The 19,219-nt window shown below is 45.0% G+C and overlaps 1 protein-coding gene across 3 annotated transcripts in view; it reads right to left on the bottom strand.

Annotated features, from left to right (window-relative positions):
* Positions 1-19,219, bottom strand: part of GMPR (guanosine monophosphate reductase) — a 65,100-nt gene that overhangs the window by 34,762 nt on the left and 11,119 nt on the right. For all 3 annotated transcript variants that reach the window (XM_084619907.1, XM_084619909.1, XM_084619908.1), the window contains exon 5: positions 6,669-6,750. In XM_084619907.1, coding sequence (XP_084476033.1) covers positions 6,669-6,750 — 82 coding nt within the window. The remainder of the gene's footprint in view (positions 1-6,668; positions 6,751-19,219) is intronic.

The following is a 19,219-nucleotide window of genomic DNA, read 5'->3' as shown; positions in this document are numbered from 1 at the left end:
TCTGGAGGCAAATAATGTCAGACTGCAGGAAAGCACAAAATGACCGGGAGGAGAGGTGGCGGGCTGAACAGAGTAAGTGGTGGGCTGAAGACAGGGCTGAAGCTCAAATGTGGTGGCAGCGTGATGAGAGGAGGCAGGATTCAATGCTGAGGCTGCTGGAGGATCAAACCAGTATGCTCTAGTGTATGGTTGAGCTGCAGCAAAGGCAGCTGGAGCACAGACTGCCACTACAGCCCCTGTGTAACCAACCGCCCTCCTCCCCAAGTTCCATAGCCTCCACACCGGATGCCCAAGAACGCAGTGGGGGGGCCTCTGGCCAACCAGCCACTCCACCACAGAGGACTGCCCAAAAAACAGAAGGCTGGCATTCAATAAATTTTAAAGTTGTAAACTTTTAAAGTGCTGTGTGGCATTTTCCTTCTCTCCTCCACCACCTCCCCTGGGCTACCTTGGTAGTCATCCCCCTATTTGTGTGACGAATGAATAAAGAATGCATGAATGTGAAGCAATAATGACTTTATTGCCTCTGCAAGCGGTGATCGAAGAGAGGAGGGGAGGGTGGTTAGCTTACAGGGAAGTAGAGTGAACCAAGATACGGGGGGTTACATCAAGGAGAAACAAACAGAACTTTCACACTGTAGCCTGGCTAGTCATGAAATTGGTTTTCAAAGCTTCTCTGATGCGCACTGCGCCCTCCTGTGCTCTTCTAACCGCCATGGTGTCCGGCTGTGCGTAACCAGCAGCCAGGCGATTTGCCTCAACCTCCCACCCCGCCATAAACGTCTCCTCCTTACTCTCACAGATATTGTGGAGCGCACAGCAAGCAGTAATAACAGTGTGAATATTGGTTTCGCTAAGCTCTAACCGAGTCAGTAAAGTGCGCCAGCGTGCTTTTAAATGTCCAAATGCACATTCTACCACCATTCTGCACTTGCTCAGCCTGTAGTTGAACAGCTCCTGACTACTGTCCAGGCTGCCTGTGTACGGCTTCATGAGCCATGGCATTAAGCGGTAGGCTGGGTCCCCAAGGATAACTATAGGCATTTCAACATCCCCAACAGTTATTTTCTGGTCTGGGAATAAAGTCCCTTCCTGCAGCTTTTGAAACAGACCAGAGTTCCTGAAGATACGAGCGCCATGTACCTTTCCCGGCCATCCCACATTGATGTTGGTGAAACGTCCCTTGTGATCCACCAGAGCTTGCAGCACTATTGAAAAGTACCCCTTGCGGTTTATGTACTCACAGGCTTGGTGCTCCGGTGCCAAGATAGGGATATGGGTTCTGTCTATGGCCCCACCACAGTTAGGGAATCCCACTGCAGCAAAGCCATCACTATGACCTGCACTTTTCCCAGAGTCACTACCCTTGATAGCAGCAGATCTTTGATTGCGTGGGCTACTTGCATCACAGCAGCCCCCACAGTAGATTTGCCCACTCCAAAATGATTCCCAACTGACCGGTAGCTGTCTGGCGTTGCAAGCTTCCACAGGGCTATCGCCACTCACTTCTCAACTGTGAGGGCTGCTCTCATCTTGGTATTCTTACGCTTCAGGGCAGGGGAAAGCAAGGCACAAAGTTCCATGAAAGTGCCCTTACGCATGCGAAAGTTTTGCAGCCACTGGGAATCGTCCCACATCTGCAACACTATGCGGTCCCACCAGTCTGTGCTTGTTTCCCGAGCCCAGAATCAGCGTTCCACAGCATGAACCTGCACCATTCGCACCATGATGCATGCATTGGCAGGGCCCATGCTTTGAGAGAAATCTGTGTCCATGTCCTGATCACTCACGTGACTGCGCTGACGTCGCCTCCTCGCCCGGTATCGCTCTGCCAGGTTCTGGTGCTGCATATACTGCTGGATAATGCGTGTGGTGTTTAATGTGCTCCTAATTGCCAAAGTGAGCTGAGCGGCCTCCATGCTTGCCTTGGTATGGCGTCCGCACAGAAAAAAGGCGCGGAACAATTGTCTGCCGTTGCTCTGACGGAGGGAGGGGCGATTGACGACATGGCTTACAGGGTTGTCTTACAGGGAATTAAAATCAACAAAGGGGGTGGCTTTACATCAATGTGTATTTCAGGCAGGACTTCACGGAGGGTTCCAATAAGAAATGGTGCACCTAACTAATTGTTCTTATTGGAACAAGCAGCTTGGTCTGGCCTCTGATTGATACATGGCTAGATTTACCTCGCTGCACCTTCTCTGTGAGTGACTGCAGTGTGACCTAGAGCAAATGAGTACAAAACAAATCTGGTCTATTTCTTGTTTTGATCTACTCCATCTATCTTTTACATCTTTGGCTGGCAGCAGACGGTGCAGAAGGACTACAAGCCATCCACATCTCTTGCCTGCCTGGCAGAAGATGGTACAGTAGGACTGCTAGCCATCCTCATCTCTTGCCTGCCTGGCAGAAGATGGTACAATACGACTGCTAGCAGTCCGTATCGCCTGCCTGCTCACCATAAGACGGTTCAATAGGACTGCAGGACTAAAGAGAATGACCTGGTCAAGTCACTCCAAATTTAGTCCCTGTGACCATCTCTGCTCAGGCGCTCCTGATCGACCTCACAAAGGCGACCAGGAGCACCTCGGACAGGACAATGATGGCTACCAGTCGTACTGTACCGTCTGCTGCCACAAGGCAATGGGTTGATGCTGCTGTGTAGCAATGCAGTACCACATCTGCCAGCACCCAGGAGGCATACGGTGACGGTTACCTGAGCGGGCTCCATGCTTGCCGTGGTATGGTGTCTGCACAGGTAATTCAAGAAAAAAAGGCGCAAAACGATTGTCTGCTGTTGCTTTCATGGAGGGAGGGAGGGAGGGAACGGGGGCCTGACGATATGTACCCAGAACCACCCGCGACAATGTTTTAGCCCCATCAGGCATTGGGATCTCAACCCAGAATTCCAATGGGCAGCGGAGACTGCGGGAACTGTGGGATCGCTACACATAGTGCAACGCTCTGGAAGTCGACTCTAGCCTCGGTACTGTGGAAGCGCTCCGCCGAGTTAATGCACTTAATGCACTTAGAGCATTTTCTGTGGGGACACACACACTCGAATATATAAAAACGATTTCTAAAAAACCGACTCCTATAAATTCGACCTAATTTCGTAGTGCAGACATACCCTAAGACACAGGCCCGAAGGGGTAGGAGACAGAAGAAGAGAAAAGAAATTCTAGCTCTATATCCCAGATAGCAATACCAGGGAAGTGAACAAGGAAAAATACAAAAGACTTATGAAATCCTGTGGGATCCTCCCACACAGATTTAATTTACCCTAGAAAGTGCTACAGTGATTGGCAGCTAAGAAACCATTAACATACACATTACAACTACTAAGTATTAATGCATCATACCTTTGTACTTAATGCTTTTTCGTCCATGGATCTCAAAGCACTTTAAAGAGGTGTGCAAGGCGGCAATCTGATTTTAATATCGTTTTATAAATGATTTAGTGATTTGCACTATGTTTATTAGGCAGTAGATTAAATAAAAGTGCCTACCCTGAACAATATATCCTCAGGAGACTTAACTGAGATGATTCAGCGTGTCTTTTTTGTAACAGGATGCGGCAAGTCTCACCAGCAGTCCTGAACATAGCATTGCCATTGATTGTGCCGACACCACCATGCTTCCTATCACCCACACATCTTTAGCTCAGAAAATAACACCGTGAAATAGATTCCAAAGCCAGAAGGGACCACTCTGATCATCTAGTCCAACCCTCCTGTATAACACAGGGCTTAGAACTCACCCAAAATAATTCCGTTTGAACTAGAATATCTCTTTTAAAAAACATCCAATCTTCCACTTCCAACCATTGGGTCTTGTCATTGCTCTGTCTGCTAGACTGAAGAACCCATTATCAAACTTTTGCTCCCCATGTAGGTAATTACAGACTGTGATCAAGTCACTCCTTAAACTTCTCTTCGTTAAGCTAAACAGATCGAGCTCCTGTCACTATAAGGCTTGTTTGATAATACAGTCCCAGTGCTTAAGGCCAGAAAGGATCCAGTCTGGCTTCCTATATAGCACAGGCTACCAACATCACCCAGCACCCTAAACCCAACACCTGAAATTAGACCAAAGTATTACAGCCCACAGGAGACTAGACTATTATGAGCCAAAGGCAGAGAATAGGAGGGACTGAGATGCTCCAGCGCCCGAGGTCCCTGCAATGGGAAATAACTGAGATATATCCAGAGAATCCTGGCAGTGACCCGCACCCACACATTGCAGACAGAGGTGAAAAAAAAAACAGTCACTGCCAATCTGCCCTGGGGGGGAAATTCCTTCCTGCCCCTAAATATGGCGACCCTGAGCAAGGACCAGCCAGTCAAACACCTGAGAGAGAGAGAGAGAATGCTGAGTGCCACCTCAAAGCCTTGGGCCCTCCCCATTCAATGTCCCATCTCCAGCCATGGCCATCTCTGATGCTTCAGAGGAAGGAGATTTAAAAAAAAAAAACACTAGGGGGGAAGATATCCCTTCCTGACCCCTGCAGGTGGCTAGCTGAAACCCTGAAGCATGAGCTTTCAGGAACATAAGCCATAAACTGGAGGTGAGCCACAGGGCTGCTAAGCTGTACCCCTTACCATAACAAGCAACCCCATCATACAGCTGCACACATAAATTTGTCCATCTCGCTCTTAAAACTAATGTCCCCACATCTCCTGTTGGGAGGTGTTCAGAATCTCATCGCTCTGAAACCTCCTCCTAATTTCCAACCTGAATTTTTCATGGCCAGTTTATATCCATTTATTCTTGTGCCAACACTGTCCTTTGGCTTAAATAGCTCTTCACTCTCCATGGTATTTACCCCACAACGTATTTATAGAGAGCACTCATATCCCATCTCAGCCTTCTTTCTGCTAAACAAGCCAAATTGTTCCAGTCACCTCTCATAAAATAGGCCCTGCATTCCCTTGATCATCCTAGTAGCTCATCTCTGCACCTGTTCCAGTCTGAATTTATCTTTAACATGGGTGACCAAAATTATACACAGTATTCCAAATTAGCAGTGCCTTGTACAATGTCATTAATATTTTTCTCGCTTTACTGGAAATGCTTCGCCTGATACATCCTAGGATTGCATTTGCCTTTTTCACAGCCGCATCACATTGGTGGTTCATAGTCATCCTGTGATCAACCCACACACCCAGGTTTCTTGCCTCCCCTGTTGCTTCTAAGTGATAAGCCCCCAGCTTGTAGCAGGAATTATTATTAGACCTAAGTGTATTTTGTACTATTGAATTTCATCCCATTTCTGTCACTCCAGTTTTCAAGAGCATCCAGAGTTTCCTGTCTAATATTCCGATCCGCCTCCGTATTGATGATGCCTCCTCCCATCTTTGTATCATCAGTCAATTTGCAACTCCTACTTTTTGTGCCAAGATCATTAATAAAAGAATAGTGAATAAAATTGGTCCCAAGTCCAATCCTCGAGGAACTCCACTAGTAACCCCCCTCCGCTCTGCTATTTCACTTTGCAGCACAACCTGTTGCCTTTTCCCCTTCAAGTATTCTAAATCCATTGCATTTCCCTTATCTAAAATAATCAGTTATTTTCACAAAGAAGGAAATCAGGTTAGTCTGGTATGATCTACCTTTGGTAAACATGCCCTTTTATCATTTATCGCCGTTAATTTAATTATTCTTCATTTCACAATTTGTTCTAAGGCACTTTGCATACTACTGAAATCGGATTTACAGGTCTATAAGCACATGATCACTTTATTCCCTTTCTTAAATATAGGTAGAACGTTAGTGATGCTCTAGTCATATGGTACTTCCCCCAAATAGACAGATTTATTAAAAATCCTTGCGACCAGAATAGCAATCCCATGCGCCCATTCTTTCAGTATTCTGGCATGGAAATGATCTGGTCCCCCCAGTTTTTGCACATCAAGGTTTTCCTCTACCACATATGTGATAATTTCCATGTCTAGACACTCACTTCATCAGCCTTACCGTCTTCATGAACATGTTGCATATTATCATCCTTACTGAAAACCAAGGCAAAGCATTCATTTAGTTTTTGGCCCATACCTAGATTATCTTTAATCTCTTTCCCATCCACATTAACATCCCAACCTCATCCTTCCTTATTCTTTTTATTTAGATAAATAATAAGAAGGTTTTTTAAATTTCCTTGGCAAAAGTTAATTCAGCTCGACTTGTAGCAATTCTCACTTTACTCCTACAGTTTCTAATATCCACAATGTAGGGTTTTTTTTGTTGATAATACCCCTATTTTCCATTCCTACGTGCTCTCTGCTTACTCCTAATAACCTATTTTGAGGTGATTTATTCATCCAGCTTGCTCTGGTGCTTTTCCCTACAAGTTTTTCATTTGCTTGCGATGCAAATTTCAGACAGTTTTTGTATAGCTGAAGAAATTCCAAGCCTCCTCCACATTTAAATCCTTGAGCTCTTCAGTCAATCATTCTTTGTGGCTCTTCATGCATATATCCTGCCCGTTATCTCTCACATAAACTGTTTCTGAGAAAGGACTCTACGACTCTGCTAACATGAATGGGCCCAGGCACCTTTAAAAAGTGCGACCCTGTGCACAGGTGAATGGCTGTGACATATACATTGGGTTCATCTATGCAACAACTCCTCCACCAACATCTTCACTTTTCAGCCCAGATTTGCCTTACCAGGTCCGATACCCACTTTAATGATATCTGCTCCAGAAAGAATAAGTTCCTCCACCATCTCTCCTGTCACGACGTTACCTGCCTGAAACAAAAGCAACAATATTATACATGGGAGATTTTAAAGCCACGTGCAGTGGAAAATAATGATGATACTGCTGGTTTTTATTCATTCCTTATCCTAGCTGATAGACCAGGAAGGGCAAACAGTTAAATTCACTCATTAGGGAACTGTACTTCTGTTATCATTAAAATATTACCAAGTTGTCCACTGTACATTTCCTATAAATTAGACAAATAGTACAGGTACCTTGTGGATTCAAATGAGATTAGTGATTGGCCCAAACATCTCTAAAGTTAGATGTTTGGAATCCAAGCCCAGTTCCAGATTTCAACTTTGTGGCTGGGTCTCTTCTTCAATAATGGGTTGCATTACAACCTCAGAGGCAAACAATCTTTAACTTCCATGGGTGAGTCTGCAGTTCAGGCCCATCCCTAAATGAGCTCCCCGTCCCCCGAGCTATGCTAAAAAAGGTTTGATAACTAAAGAACAATGGAAGTTAAATGGGCAGAAGAAGCGAAGAACACCTCCTTCTCCTTTATCAAAATCCATGCATATACAGAGAATTTTCCTACAGAATTTCCTGGGATAGCAGCCTTGATCTCATCTTATAATGCAAAAAGAAAAGACGGACTTGTGGCACCTTAGTCTCTAAGGTGCCACAAGTCCTCCTTTTCTTTTTGCGAATACAGACTAACACGGCTGCTACTCTGAAACCTGTCTTATAATGCAATTACTACTGCAGGATATTTTTACTGCAAGCACCACGCACTGAGGAATAGCAGGTAAGATGGCAGCAATTAAAAGACTCCCCAGTAGGGTAGGTCTCACTATACGCTGGCCGACCCTCGAGAATGTTGGCATTCACAGTACCAGTTCCAGGACTTGAGAGGTTTGTAAATGCCTCTGGTCCACATTCAGAAGTGCTCCAAACATTTCATGAGCATTCCAAGCACTGCTATAACAGCACTAGCATCTTGTAAGCACTGCTGCCTACCCCACTTGTCCATGGCCAGCAGAATTTTGCTATAGTGGATGTTACTGCCTGCAACTGAATTGTCTTGAAAATACTTGTATCTCTAACGAGAGCCAGTGGTTAGTTAGGTGAGTCCAAATGCCACTGGCTTGTTTTCAAGAAACATGTTTCCTGAAATTGTCAGCAATTATCAGAATGGGAGACGGTAACAGAATGCTTTGGTGGATCCTCTGAGTATTGTTATGGGGCAAGACGGCAGCTACCACCCTATTGCACCCAATGGAAAAAACCCTGCATCCTTCCCAGTGAATCATTTATTCATGAAGGGCCAAATCCCCAAGTCATTTCCCACAGCAGCAAACATCCAAAGAGTACACAGGCCAACACCTATGGGAAGTGCATGCATCCTTAACCAGGCACAACTCTTGCATGTTGCTTGATTCCTGCATGCCTTGCATCATCCATTTGTGATCCTTGTGCTAGTATGGGTTGTTCATTTTAGGGAGGGTCTGAATTTAGATTTTGAGAGGTTAAAAGCCACTTAGATCACCTTTAAATAAGGATCCTTACTAAAGCAGTTGTTTGTGGCAGCATTGATATGGAAGACCAAGGAGCAATTCTTAAAATCCAAACTCAGTATTTACTCAGTCCTTATTCGTTCACAATTCCTATTGAAGTCAACAGAAATTGGATAATGTAGGGTTGGCCCATTCTCTGTTTGCTGCTATTGGCTTGTAACTCGCTATTTATTTTTTTAAATGCATTTCAGTTCTCTTTTAATAAAACTGAACTAGTCAGAAAGCCGCCATTTGAGGCACTTAACAAACCAGCAACATTGTGGGCAGCAGATTGGGGTGTAGGAAACACTCAAAACTGTATGAAATGGATTTTTTAAAATAACAAGATAAAAAAAGATGAAAGACCAGCAAAAACTACAGGATGTAGAATTGGCTCAGTGCTTCCAGCAAAGTGCTGCTTCTTTCATGTCCTGCCGCCTCTTGCTATGCTTTATGTTGTGAGCTCTTGGGTGAGGTGGAAGGAAGTGTGGCACTTGCAAGATTAAGAACACACTCTGTATCAGTAAAGCAGATTACCATGTGCACAGTGTGATACTTGGTATGTTATGGTATGTCAAATACCAGAGTGCATGCAGCACATTTATGAACCTGGGCAAACAGGGCCTGGTCCAAAGCGCACTAAAGTCATAGAAGTCTGTCCATTGACTTCAAGGGGGTTTGGATCAATACATAAGCAAGCACCTTTGTTGAAGTTCAAAAGTATTACACTTGCTCTTTTTTTACTAACCTTTTCAAATGTATAGTTAAGTTAACTACACTGTTCTTCTCACCGACACAGTACAGTTTGTTATCTGATCATTTCCTATACGGCTCAAGAAGTGTTAACCAGAAACCATAACGGGAAGCCATTCCCACAGAGACAGCACTAACAAGAAATGTTCATTCACGGTGCTCAAACTAGGAGTGAAAAGACCTTCACCTCCACCACACCTTTTCTGTGTGTGTGTATACAAATGGATATATCCGTCTACCTACATGGAAACCTATCTATAACTATAGAGGCTCAATATCTTAGGAGCAAAACTGAATGGTGTTATTAGGGTAAGGAGGGTGAGATTTTCAAAAGTGCTTGGTTTTGACCTCACTCTGCTCCCACTGAAGACAAATGGGAGTTTTACCATTGACTGCAGTGGGAGAGCAGAGTTAGGCCAACACTGAGTGCTTTGAAAAACCCCACCAAGAAGAAAAGAGGGGGTTACTTCAATAAGAAAAACCTAGAAAAGTATGGACAAGCAGTAGGGATGAAGAACCTGTAAAAGCAACTAAGGATAAAGAGCAGGTAAAAGAGTACTTGGAAACATATAGAAATAAGCCACCGCAGGTGATATACTACCTAGAGCATTGGGGGAATTAGTTAGAGACAATACTAATTAACTAAGGAATTTACTATACCATTGAAAATCATTGCCATCTTGAAGTACCAAAGTGTCAGACAAAATCTAATGTGCGGTAGAACTGGTTTTTAATAAAGGCAAGGAGAGAGACTCTGGCAATTGCCATCCCATACGTCTAACTTCTACTTCCTACAAAATCTGAAAATAATTTGAACCAGGGCTAATTTTAAAAGTCACTATGGGTTGGATCTGCAGCTGGTGTAAACTGAAGCCAGTGGGTTTGGAGTTACGCCAAACTGCACTAGTGCTGGATCTGGCCCTACAAAATCAAGGACTAACTCTAGCACTATCATCATCTGACTTGTGACTTTACTTGAAATCGCAAATGGCTTGTGCCAGGTCTCTACGAGGTGACAGAACCATGAGCAAACTCCCGAGTGAAATCCTGGCCTCACTGAAGTAATTGGGCATTTCACTGTTGACCTTAATGGAGACAGGATTCACCTCAGCTTTATAAATACTACAACCTTTTCGACAGAATTAAAGTATTAGTGAACAGTGTAGACGTAATAAATGTGGATGTTAGGAAAGCATTTGATTCGGTGTCTCAAGAAATCTTATTAGAAATATTAGAGAGACAAGGTGGGTGAGGTAATATCTTTTATTGGACCAACTTCTGTTGGTGAGAGAGACAAGCTCTTGAGCCACGCGGCAGCGCTCTTCTTCAGATCTGGGAAAAAGGTACTCAGTGTTTCACAGCTAAATACAAGGTAAGACAGATTTTTAAGCATAAGGAGTTAACACCTGTTGCAAGCGACCATTCACAATGAAGCGGGCAAGTAACACCTCATCAGTCCTAGGACAAAGGAGGGTTAGTGGGTTACCATGTGGTGTAATGAGACATAAAACCACCATCTCTGCTGAATCCATGATTTTTGGTGTCTAGTAGAGTTATGAATTTAAGCTCCCAGGCTGGCCTTTTGAAGGTGTTGTGCAGATTTCCTTTGAGGATAAGGACTGAGAGGTCAGATATGGAGTGATCCTATTGTGAAAAGTGTTCGCTCACAGGTGATAGGATGTTTTTGTCTTTTATCATTTTTCTGTGGGCGTTCATTTGAGTGCACAGCAATTGTCTAGTTTCATCCACATAGTTGTTGAGGCATCTTATGCACTGGATGAGATACAGCACATGTTGTGATAGGCATGCATAGGAGCCATGGATCTTAAAAAGGTGTGTTGGGGCAGGATTGATCACAAAGCAGTGGAGATACAGCTTCAGGTTTTGCATCTATTGTTATGGCAGGGTCTGGCTCCTCTTTGAGTTGGTGTGTCCTGGTCTGTGGGGAGTTTGCATCTCATGACAAAGTTTGGCAAGGTTGGGGGGTTGCCTGAAGGGCAGAAAAGGGGGGTTCAGGAAAGATTTCTTTCAGGATGTGGTCCCCATCAGGTATGGGCTGTAACTGTTTGATGATACTCCATATTGGTTCCAGTATGGGATGGTAGATGACAATTCGGGGTGTGTGGTCAGTGGTGGTTTTTTTCCTGTATTGAAGCAGGTTCTCTCAGGGAGAGGGTGAAACCTCATCTGGAATACTGTGTGCAGTTCTGGCCTCCCATGTTTAAGAAGGAAGAATTCAAACTGGAACAGGTACAGAGAAGGGCTACTAGGATGATCCGAGGAATGGAAAACCTGTCTTATGAAAGGAGACTCAAAGAGCTTGACTTGTTTAGCCTAACAGAAAGAAGGCTGAGGAGAGATATGATTGCTCTCTATAAATATATCAGAGGGATAAATACCAGAGAGGGAGAAGAATTATTTAAGCTCAGTACCAATGTGGATACAAGAATCAATTGATATAAACTGGCCATCAGGAAGTTTAGACTTGAAATTAGATGAAGGTTTCTAACTATCAGAGGAGTAAAATTTTAGAACAGCCTTCCAAGGGGAGCTGTGGGGGAAAAAAACATATCTGGCTTGAAGACTAAGCTTGACACATTTATGGAGGGGATGGTATGATGGGATAGCCTAATTTTGGCAATTAATTGATCTTTGATTATTAGCAGTAAATATGCCCAATGGCCTGTGATGGGATGTTAGATGGGGTGGGATCTGAGTTACTACAGAGAATTCTTTCCTGGGTGTCTGGCTGGTGAGTCTTGCCCACATGCTCAGGGTTTAGCTGATCGCCATATTTGTGGTCGGGAAGGAATTTTCCTCCAAGGCAGACTGGCAGAGGCCCTGGGGGGTGTTCACCTTCCTCAGCAGCATGGGGCACTTGCTGGAGGATTCTCTGCACCTTGAAGTCTTTAAACCATGATTTGAGGACTTCAATAGCTCAGACATAGGTTAGGGGTTTATTACAGGAGTGGGTGGGTGAGATTCTGTGGCCTGCGTTGTGCAGGTCAGACTAGATGATCATAATGGTCCCTTCTGATCTTAAAGTCTATGATTTTATGAATTAGGGTGGCCTGTTCCATGATGCAATCTACTTCTCTGGTGAAGTATCCTTGTTTGCTGAAGGCAGTTTTAAGTGTGTTAAGGTGTGTATCCTAAACTTTCTACTCAGAACATATTCTGTGGTATATGTGTGCCAAGCTGTAGAAAACAGATTTCTTGGTCTGTCTGGAGTGGTTGCTGGATCTGTGGAGGTAAATGTGGCATTTCTAGTATATTCTATAGGTTCCATTGTTGAAGCTGATCAAGATGTGCAGGAAGTTGATGCTGGTGTGGGAGTGTTCTAGAGAGAGTTTGATGAATGGGTGGTGGTGGTTGAAGTTGTTGTCAAAGTCTATGAAGGAGTTTTGGTTGTCTGCCCAGAAGATGAAAATATCATCAGTATATCTCAGGTATATCATTGGTTTCACGTTTCATTTTTCCTCAAAATGGGCCATGAAGAGGTTGGCATATTGTTGGGGAGCCATCCTAGTACCCATGGCTGTTCCCAAGGTTTGGGGAAAGCGTTTGCTGTTGAAAGTAAAAGTTGTTATGGGTGAAGCTGAAATGGTTGAGTTTGGTGTTTGGGAGGGATATCTGAGTGTTGTCCATTGTCTTGTAGACATTTGAGGCAGGCAGTGATGCTGTCATGGTGAGGGATGTTGGTGTATAGGGAGTTGATATCCATAATGGCAAGAAATCGTTGATGTTGTGGAATTTCTGGAGGAAGTTGGTAGTGTCCTACAGGAAGCTGGCCCTTCGTGCAGGGAGTGGTTTGAAGATGGTTTCTGTGAGTCCCGATATTCCTTGAGTAAGACTTCCATGGCCAGATGTGATGGGTCTACCTAGATTCCCTTTTCGTGTATCCTGGGAAGTATGTAGAAGGTCCCTGGGATGGATTTGTGGGGGATGAGGGTGTAGACTTTCTCTTGGAGTTGTTTGGGGAAGGAATTGATGATATCCTTAAATTCTTTAGTGAATTGTGGTGTGGGGTCTTCTTTACGTTCTTTATAGTATGTGGTGTCAGATAGCTGTTGGTTGGCCTCATTGACATAGTCATCATGGTTGAGGACTATGACAGTGCCCCTTTGTCTGCTGGCTTGATCATTATTTGGTGGCTGGATTTCAGGGACTGTATAGTTGTCCACTCGGCAATGGAGAGATTGTGGTGTTTGTTAAGGATTTCACAGTTTATTTTTTTCCTGAAGCAAATCAATGTAATGTTCAAGTGTGAAGTTTTGTCCACTAGTTGGTGTCCAGTCAGATTATTCATTTTTCTTATGACTGTTAGTAGGGACACAGTAGTTGTGGGTGGTGGTGTCTGTGTTGTGAAAGAATTCTTTTAGTTCTCCACATTACTATAGTGTCAGGTTCTATGGTGGGGGAGAAGTTCAGTCCTTTGGAAAATACAAATAATTCAGCTCTAGCTAGGGGTAATGTTGATAGGTTAATTATATTGGGGTGTCATGCAGAATCCATGTGCTGGGTCCTGGTGTCATGGTTTCTCCCGGAGGTGGTGTTTTTTGGGTTGTGGAGTTGTAGTTATTTCCACTTTTTGCTTTTATTATCTCCCATTGACTTAGGGAGGAGCACTGCCATGCTGATTGAAAGCTGGCTAAAAGACCACTGGCAAATGGCAATGGATCAAGGTGAGAGGACGCGCCTAGGAGGTACAACCTTCTCTAGCTCTACCTTCCTACCTCTAATCCAAGGCCAAAACACCAGATCATGACTGTGCCCCTCTTGGCACGATGAGCCAGGAACCACTTGAGACAGTCCCACTATGACTATTATAGTAGCCATGATATTCTGAGTAGATCCAAAACTAAATGTCATATTTGTGGACAATGAAGTCACCAAACACAGTCAGTCCGAAGAGCTATGTAAGCACAACTCAAGGGAAATGTTCTAGCAGTTTTAATGTAAAAACCAAGGATGGAGATGAATTAATTTGAATGGTGCACAGTGGTATCATTAGGAGTAATGGGAGAGAATTAAAAAAAAAGACACATTCAGGATGAATACCAGAAAAAACCTACTGGCAGAGACATATATTAGGCCATGTAATAGTCTTCCAATGAAAATGATGGAAATCCTACCATTTGGGACATTTAAAACTAGATTGGTAAACAGGAACTAGATTTCCCTCTGTAAGGAAAGGATCTTCCACCATTTAAGCCAACAGGAGTTTTGACACTGACTTCAATGAGTGTACGATCAGGCCCTAACTTCCTGATTCTATGCTGCTGATAAACAAAACACTGTACTAATACCCTGACACTGGGAGGCCATGAGATCTACTGGACAGGGTGCTAGGTTGCAACTCAGGAGGCCTGGGATCTATTCCCAGGTCTGTTTCTGTCCTGCTGGATAACCGCAGGCACATCACTTTGCCTCTCTGTGCCTTCGTTTCCCTACCTGTCATGTGAATAATGAGACTGAACTGCTTTCTGAAGTGCTCTGAGATATATGGATAAAAAGGGCTATGTCAGAGCTAGGTATTCAAAAGGAGAAGACAGCATGCCAAATTGATTATAAAAACATATCCCACTCTCCAACAGACATCCTTCCATCGGCACACAGGGCAAAAGCCAATGAGGAGCCCCAGGATATATAGTGTAGGAGCTGTCGCTGCCTTGCACAGTTCATTACAGACCCACAGCTGAACCTGTTACATGACCCCTGGGAACAAACATTCCCTCCTGAGACTCTGGTTCGTGTTACAGTTTTGTACTGCACTCCTAGTGTGAGCCAACTGTGGGGGTCATTCTGAGGAGAATGAACAGGGCAGCCTGCAAGGTCCTGGGGATCACTTTCAGCTATTAAAACACAGTTATTTTTAGACCTAGTAGTTAAGGGCTGGAGCTTTCACTTTGAGCCCAAAAGAACACAGAGAACACTGCAGGGGTAAAACAGAAGCATAAATTTGTTTCTTCAAACTGCTTTTGAGGATGGGGTAGAGCTGACTCACAGACTTTGCAGGCTGTCGGGGCATTTGAAGGGTTAGGAATGTATGGAGGCTTTCAAGAGGGAGGAATCCCCCTGAATTTGTTCATAGGTTTTTAGGAGAAATGTATCTCTGCAGGTGATCAGAAAAGCAGCCACCCTCATGTAGGCTAGTGTCATTCAGATATAGTGAGCCAGGACTATAGATGTGGTGGTGTTACTAAAACATGACAATTATCATAAATAATAATTTTAATGACAACAGTAGAGAAACTGCAGAGAGCAAGAAGGTAGCTAAGAAAGGATATGATTAAGGCATTTGGACTCAACTCTTGGGTCTGCCACTGATTTCCTGCTTTACCCAGGGCAAGTCACTTAATTTCTCAGTTTCCATCTATAAAATGGAAACAGTAATGTTTTCTCTGTGTATTTAGATTGTAAGCTATTCCGAGCAGGGACTGTCTCTTATGTGTTTGGACAATGGGGCCCTGATCTCAGCTGGGGTTGCTCCATACTACTGGAATACAAATAATAATATTGTGAGCTACTCCTTTGCTGTTCATCAGAAATAAAGACATTCATTCAAAAACTGAAGTCAGTCCCTCCAGGGCCCAATCCTGCCCTCTTTGCATACCCACAAACTCCTATCAAAGTCACTGAGAGTTGTGCATGTGCAAAGAAGGCAGAATTGGGACATACATGTGCATCTTATCTAGTCACTGTGGCAGTGGGCCTGCTTGTGAGGCGATGGTTACCCAGGTACCCATGGGCGCTCCAGCACAATCTTCCCATTTACAAGCCAGATCTCAGCAGGCAAGAACGCTGAGTCCCTTTTTCTTTCATGTTCTTTCCCCTCCTCCCTGTCCCATTTTCCACTGCAGCTTCATCTCCTGTGGGCCAGAAGAACATGGGCTCCCCTGAGTTGCATGAACATGCAGCTCCATTCTCTGCTTCAAGCAGGATAATCTGGTTATGACCTTTTTTTTCCCAGTTATTTTAAGGGTGTGGTGGAGGAGCTTTGTGCCTGGCATGAAAGAATAACAAGGTCTTGCCCATGCAAATGATTTCTTTTGTGTTAGTTTGAAGAAAGGCTGAAAGCTTTAAGAGACAGCTAATCATTCTACTACCAGAGCCTTTGCTGCTCTCTAAGGAACAAATTCAGCCCCCTGCTCCTTGGCCACTGAGGACCACTGGCAGCAGAATCGGTGTGGTTCTGCTGCAGGCATGATGCTATCAAGAGTGTACATATGCTCTCCGCATGGTGCCCTCTTCTGCACAAGCTCCCTACTCATTAGCACTTATGGGACAGAAGGGATACAGCATAGTGGACTGAAAAGGGATCGGCACGCCTTGGTGAAGTCCCCTCAGTGGCAGCTCCATTCACTGGACTGACACCTCCCCTTTGAGTGCCTAAGGTCTACACTAGGAGTTGAGGTCAAATTTAGCAGTGTTAAATCGATTTAATCCTGCACCCGTCCACATGACGAATCCCTTTTTTTCGACTTAAAGGGCTCTTAAAATCGATTTCCTTACTCCACCCCCGACAAGGGGATTAGCGCTGAAATCAGCCTTGCTGGGTCGAATTTGGGGTACTGTGGACACAATTCGACGGTACTGGCCTCCGGGAGATATCCCAGAGTGCTCCATTGTGACCGCTCTGGACAGCGCTCTCAACTCAGATGCACTGGCCAGGTAGATAGGAAAAGGCCGCCGAACTTTTGAATTTCAATTTCCTGTTTGGCCAGCGTGGCAAGCTGCAGGTGACCATGAAGAGCTCATCAGCAGAGGTGACCATGATGGAGTCCCAGAATTGCAAAAGAGCTCCAGCATGGACTGAACGGGAGGTATGGGATCTGATCGCTGTATGGGGAGAGGAATCCATGCTATCAGAACTCTGTTCCAGTTTTCGAAATGCCAAAACATTTGTCAAAATCTCCCAGGACATGAAGGACAGAGGCCATAACAGAGACCCGAAGCAGTGCCGCGTGAAACTTATGGAGCTGAGGCCAGCCAACCAGAAAACCAGAGAGGCGAACGGCCGCTCTGGGTCAGAGCCCCAACCATGCTGCTTCTATGATGAGCTGCATGCCACTTTAGGGGGTTCAGCCACCACTACCCCAGCCATGTTGTTTGACTCCTTCAATGGAGATGGAGGCAACATGGAAGCAGGTTTTGGGGATGAAGAAGATGATGACAATGAGGTTGTAGATAGCTCACAGCAAGCAAGCAGAGAAACCAGTTTTCCTGACAGCTAGGAACTGTTTCTCACCCTGGACATGGAGCTAGTACTCCCCGAACCCACTCAAGGCTGCCTCCTGGACCTGCCAGGCGGAGAAGGGACCTCTGGAGAGTGTACCTTCTAAAATAGTATACATGGTTTAAAAGCAAGCACGTTTAATTTGCCCTGGCATTCGCAGCTCTCCTGGATGTACTCCCAAAGCCTTTGCAAAAGGTTTCTGGGGAGGGCAGCTGTATTCCATCCACCATAGTAGGACACTTTACCACTCCAGGCCAGTAGCATGTACTTGGGAATCATTGTAGAACAAAGCATTGCAGTGTATGTTTGCTGGTGTTCAAACATCACTCTCCTGAGGATACCACAGAGAGATAAAGAACAGATGTTATCATTCATGGTCACCTGGTTGAAATAGGGTGCTTTTCTTCAGGGGACACTCAGAGGTGCCCGTTCCTGCTGGTCTGTTTGCCTGTGGCTGAACAGAAATGTTCCCTGCTGTTAGCCATGGGGAGTGTGGAGGTGCTAGCCATGCGCTTGGGGGAGGCAAAATGCGACCTTGGAATGAAAGCACATGTGTTATGTATGTAATGTTAACAGCAAGGTTTACCCATGAAAAAGAGTGTACCCATTGTTCTATAAAATGTGTCTTTTTAAATACCACTGTCCCTTTATTTCCTCCACCAGCTGCATGTGTTTCAAGGATCACAGGATCTTCTCCTTCCCAGAGACTAGCGAAGATCAGAAGGAGAAAAAAAACACTCGTGATGAAATGTTCTCTGAGCTCATGCTGTCCTCCCACAGTGACAGAGCGCAGACAAATGCGTGGAAGCAGACAATGTCAGAGTGGAGGAAAGCACAAATTGACCAGGAGGAGAGGTGATACTCTCTTCAGCCTAAGTGGCGGGCTGAAGCTGAAAGGTGGCAGCAGTGTGATGAGAGGAGGCAGTATATGGTTCAGCTGCAGGAAAGGCAGCAGGAGCACAGACCGCTGCTACAGCTCCTGTGTAACCAACAGCCCTCCTCCCCAAGTTCCATAGCCTCCTCACCCAGATGCCCAAGGCGGCAGTGGGGGGCCTCCGGCCAACCAGCCACCCCACTCCCAAGGACTACCTAAGCAACAGAAGGCTAGCATTCAATAAGTTTTAAATTTCTAAAGTGCTGTGTGGCCTTGTCCTTCCCTCCTCCACCACCCCTCCTGGTGCTTCTCTCCTCCACCACCCGTCCTGGTGCTACCTTGGTAGTTATCCCCCTATTTGTGTGATGAATTAATAAAGAATGCATGAATGTGAAGCAACAGTGACTTTATTGCCTCTGCAAGCAGTGATCGAAGGGAGGGTGATTAGCTTATAGGGAAGTAGAGTGAACCAAGAGGCAGGGGGTTACATCAAGGAGAAACAAACAGAACTTTCACACTGTAGCCTGGCTAGTCATGAAATTGGTTTTCAAAGCTTCTCTGATGCGCACTGCGCCCTCCTGTGCTCTTCTAACCGCCATGGTGTCCGGCTGTGCGTAACCAGCAGCCAGGCGATTTGCCTCAACCTCCCACCCCGCCATAAACGTCTCCTCCTTACTCTCACAGATATTGTGGAGCACACAGCAAGCAGTAATAACAGTGGGAATATTGGTTTCGCTAAGCTCTAACCGAGTCAGTAAAGTGCGCCAGCGTGCTTTTAAATGTCCAAAGGCACATTCTACCACCATTCTGCACTTGCTCAGCCTTTAATTGAGCAGCTCCTGACTACTGTCCAGGCTGCCTGTGTACGGCTTCATGAGCCATGGCATTAAGGGGTAGGCTAGGTCCCCAAGGATAACTATAGGCATTTCAACATCCCCAACAGTTATTTTCTGGTCTGGGAATAAAGTCCCTTCCTGCAGCTTTTGAAACAGACCACAGTTCCTGAAGATGCGAGCGTCATGTACCTTTCCCGGCCATCCCACATTGATGTTGGTGAAACGTCCCTTGTGATCCACCAGTGCCTGCAGCACTAC

The sequence above is a fragment of the Lepidochelys olivacea genome, assembly GCF_965140295.1.
Source record: "Lepidochelys olivacea isolate rLepOli2 genome assembly, chromosome: 2".
Classification (NCBI taxonomy): Eukaryota; Metazoa; Chordata; order Testudines; family Cheloniidae; genus Lepidochelys; species Lepidochelys olivacea.
Note: the sequence above shows the minus strand (reverse complement) of the source record. Positions and strands in the feature narration are given on the sequence as shown.